This window comes from Mus pahari, chromosome 9, assembly GCF_900095145.1.
Source record: "Mus pahari chromosome 9, PAHARI_EIJ_v1.1, whole genome shotgun sequence".
Lineage (NCBI taxonomy): Eukaryota > Metazoa > Chordata > Mammalia > Rodentia > Muridae > Mus > Mus pahari.
Genome location: NC_034598.1, coordinates 45,185,363 through 45,189,782, shown reverse-complemented (window position 1 = coordinate 45,189,782; position 4,420 = coordinate 45,185,363). Strand labels below are relative to the sequence as shown.

The 4,420-nt window shown below is 54.2% G+C and overlaps 1 protein-coding gene across 2 annotated transcripts in view; it reads left to right on the top strand.

The window, feature by feature from the left end:
* Btbd2 (BTB domain containing 2) overlaps window positions 1–4,420 on the top strand; it is a 14,409-nt gene that overhangs the window by 4,337 nt on the left and 5,652 nt on the right. For both annotated transcript variants that reach the window (XM_021204531.1, XM_021204530.2), the window contains exon 2: window positions 4,064–4,183. In XM_021204531.1, coding sequence (XP_021060190.1) covers window positions 4,064–4,183 — 120 coding nt within the window. The remainder of the gene's footprint in view (window positions 1–4,063; window positions 4,184–4,420) is intronic.

The window sequence follows — 4,420 nt, the reverse complement described above, 5'->3', positions numbered from 1 at the left end:
TTTTTTTTTTTTGGTTTTTTTAAGACAGGGTTTCTCTGTGTAGCCCTGGTTGTCCTGGAACTCACTCTGTAGACCAGGCTGGCTTCGAACTCAGAAATCTGTCTGCCTCTGCCTCCCAGGTGCTGGGATTAAAGGCGTGCGCCACCATCGCCCGGCTTGTCTGGAAACTCTTGCAGTACCCAGCGTGGTCCTCCTGCATACTGGAGTAACAGGTGTTCCCTCCATGCCCTGCCCCTCTGACAGCTTCCAAGGAGTCACCCACCCACCGGCGTTTTCCCAAGATGGCTGCAGTTCCCACACTGCCTGCCACATGGCTTCTGAAGCCACCTGGGCCCACTTGGGAGCAGTGGGTGTGGAGTGCGTGTGTGGCTCCTCAGGGTCCCCCTCTGAAACCACTGGTCTGCACGCCTCCTTGTGGGCAGATCTACAGTTTTGCAGACTGTCCTGTTTTGGGACACATGGCTTCCCTAGTTGTTTGTCCTGTCTGAACTGAGGCTGGCGCCCAGGGCCTGTGTCTGCTAACCACTCAGCCCACCTACCACACTACCCACTACCTTGGTATGTTTTTGTTTGGTTTTGAGACTGGGTCTTGCTACAGAGCCCAAGCTGGCCTCCAGCTAACCACAGTTCTCTGCCTCGGGCTCCTGGGGCCTGGGGTGACAGATGTGTGCCTCCATACCTGGCTCACTTACTAGATTTTCTTAGTAATTCATGTCAGCTGAGGAAAACATCATTCATTGTATTCTCTTAAACTCCTCTTCAGAGCTGGGCATGGTGGTCCACACCTTTAATCCCAGCACTCAAGAGGCAGAGGCAGGTACCTCTCTGTGAGTTCAAGGCTAACCTGGTCTACAGAGCAAGTTCTAGACTAACCAGGGCTACACAGTATAACTCTTTAAATAATAATTTGTTTCTGTTTTCAATACCTGTCCTTCTGACATTCTGGAAGATGTGTCAGGACAATCATAAGTTTGAGTTTAGCCTAAGCTGCCTAAGTTTTGTCTTTTGAGGCAGGATTTCACTGTGTAGACCAGCCTGGGTGCAATACTCAGAACCTTTGAGTGCTGGGGTTAAAGGTGTGCGCCCAACTCCTTTCCCATACATGGCTTTTTACCTGTGTAAGAGGGATTTGGACGCACACCCTCTCCACCCTGGAGCCTTTCTCCCCGCTCCAGCCATCGGGTTGTGTCTCTCCATGCACCTGTGGGATGGGAGGCCGCTCATGTCCCTGCACACTCATAATGGGGACACAGGCCTGGGGCAACCCTTTCACAGCCAGCCGCCCCCTTCAGTAAGACTCCTGGCCTTGGGCCTTGTGATCCCAACACTCTTGGAAGGCAGAGGCAGGAGGATATCTGTGAGTTTCAGGCTAGCCTGGTCTACAAAGCAAGTCTAGAGCTACAGAGAAACCCTGTCTCAAAAAACAACAAAAGATTTAATTGTGTGTGTGTGCACACATGTGTCTTCCTGTGTGTGTATCTATACATATGTGTTCAGGCCTGTGCTCATGTTGTGGGTATGTGTTCATACATATGTTCGTGTGTGTTCATGTGTTCACCTGCCTGCAGAGTCCAGGCATTGGGTCCATAGAGCTGACTGTGAGCCACACTGCGTTCTTTGCAGAGTGGTGTGTGGTTGTAACCACTGAACCATCTGTCCAGTCCCCATTCATCATTTCAGTTGACTTGAGCACAGCTCACTGAGACCAAACCCACTGACACAATGCAGGCCACAGCACTGTCCAGCACTTGCCATCTGCCCAAGGCTAACTCCCGAGTCCTCCCCAGTCTCTGGTTCCCCTTCTGGGCCATGTGAGTAGCTTTGTTCCTGTTCATGGCCGTGTGGTGCTCCAGTGTGTAGGTGAAGCACACTGTGTCTGACCACATTTGAGGCACTGTTTGGCATGCATGTGTGTTCCTGTCCCTTACAAAGAGTTGCAAAGAGACAAGAGAAAAGGCTGGTGACAAAGTCTAACAGCAGCTGGGTATCTACAGGAGGGTAGAGGTGGTGTCCTGGGCAGCCCCTGGAATGGGCCACCTCATTGCTGAGAATCACAGAAGGCCAGGTGTGAGCATGCCTGGCAGGTGGTCAGTGCTGTCCAGGTGTGAGCACCCCGGCAGGTGGTCAGTGCTGCCCAGAGCCACTGCTTGGCTAGGCTTCTGCTTTAGGATCTTGTGTGGGGGCTTCCAGCGGGGACTAGATGCTCCCTAACCAGAAAGAGGCACAGGCAGAGAGGTTATTCCTGGCTTATCACTGCGTGGGCCTGGGCGATGCCGTATTGTGCTGAGCAATCAGGTTGCCCAACCCCCACCCAGGGACTGGGCTGGGGACAGGAGCTGGGAGGCGGGAGGGTCGGGACTGAAATGTGTCTTTCCACCATTGGGACCCTAGAGTCAAGACCCTCGTTTAGGGAGTTACCAGTTGCACTCTTTTCTCTGTGTAGCCCTGGCTGTCCTGGAACTTACTCTGTAGACCAGGCTGGCCTCGAACTCAGAAATCTGCCTGCCTCTGCCTCCCAAGTGCTGGGATTAAAGGCGTGCGCCACCAAGGCTCCCAGGTGGGTCCTTTTTGGCTGTCCCAATTCTGGTTCCTGATGCCCAAGAGCTTGTGGCCACACAATCCAGTATCTGCTTCAGTTTGTCCTCAGCCATCTCCACTTTGATTTTATAGTGATGGTCATGAAATCTACAGGCGTACACATACACATGGGTGCTGTTCTGCTGAACTACGCCCCCAGCCCCTCACTGGGGGTTTCTAGGCAGGCTCCAGCCCTGACCCATTAGTCTTTTCTTTTTTCAGTGTTTGAGATAAGGTCTCATTGACTTGCTCAGGTTGCCCTGAACTCCTGCTTTGGCTCCTGAATAACTGAGGAAATAGAGCGTCTCCTGCCAGCTATCTGTCTTTGTGTCTGTTCATGTTTCCCTCCTGGAGATTCCACCGTGCAGTTAGACCCCTGCCTCCTGGGTGCACCTGCTTGCTACCTAGGGGATGGGAGTATCTGCCTGGTCTGATCCTAGCGTCCACGGTGAGAGCAAGTCAGCAGTGGCCCACCTCTCGGCTGGAGGAGCCTCTGTGGAGGGTTGTGCAGGGGGTTCTGATATGGCTCTGCCTTACCCATGGTGCACCGGGCCATCTGCCTAGCCAGGGTGTCCAGCTGCAGAGGCTGCTCAGGACCACCCCATCATCGTGGGGACAACTGGGTGGGACACATATTCACAGAACAAGCTTATTCCTGTGGACTCAACAGCCATCCACACTCATGCATGACAGGGCTCTGGGCTGGCTCTATGATCTTTGTCTTTTCGTAGAACATGAGCTGTGTCCTGAGCCAAGTCACTGGGGGTCTTGAGGCTGGCCACCATCACCATCCATCATGCCTCGGCCCATCCACACTGCACCAGCTGGAGTGCAGTCACATGACTCCATTGCTTCTTGCTCCCTCACAGCACCATAGGCCCCGCTGTCCCCTCCCTGAGCCTGTGGCCTGTGACCCAGGCTGTCTAGGCACTGGGGTTTTATCTGCTTCCCCATGGTGAGGATCAGGTCCCCAAGCTTGTCACCAAGGCCTAGAGAAATGAGGGTGGGGAGGGGAGTGGGGTGGGTGGGAGGACATGAGTTCCTGAGAGGGCGCTAGAGCACAACAGTGAGGGAAAGGGCGGGGGGGGGGGATAGGAGGGGGAAACACAGAAGAAGTGTAGCCGGGCGTGGTGGCGCACGCCTTTTATCCCAGCACTTGGGAGGCAGAGGCAGGCAGATTTCTGAGTTCGAGGCCAGCCTGATCTACAAAGTGAGTTCCAGGACAGCCAGGGTTATAAACACAGAGAAACCCTGTTTCGAAAAGACAAATGAAAAAACAAACAAGAAGTATAGACTGACCCTCATGCTGGCCGCTCTACAGCCTCCGTTTCCAGTTCCCTCCTACAATGACCCTAGGCCTGGAAAGGCCTCTGCCAGGGTTGGCAGGGGTCTCTGCAGGCAGGTGTGGCAGGGGACACTGGCTGGCCTAGGTGGGATGGAGGCCACCAGCAGGACTAATGGACAGACACCCTCTCTTCTTACACAGGTTTGTGCTAGCTGTGGGAAGCGCTGTCTTTGATGCCATGTTCAATGGTGGGATGGCTACCACATCCACCGAGATTGAGCTGCCTGACGTGGAGCCTGCTGCCTTCCTGGCGCTGCTCAAGTACGTTTCCAAGTGTTTCTGACCATGGTGGGGTAGTAGAGTGAAGAAAGACAGACAGACACTTGCCTGCAGAGCCCACCTAGGGCAGCGTGCTAGAACGTTCCTGGTGAAGAGACAGAGTTTTTACCTCACAGCTTCTCAGAGTACTTTATGGGCTGGAGAGATGGCAGTGCCCCAGCATCCTGGCCCCACCAAGTCCAGTTCCAGGGGGTCTGACACCCTCTGGCTCTTCAGGCC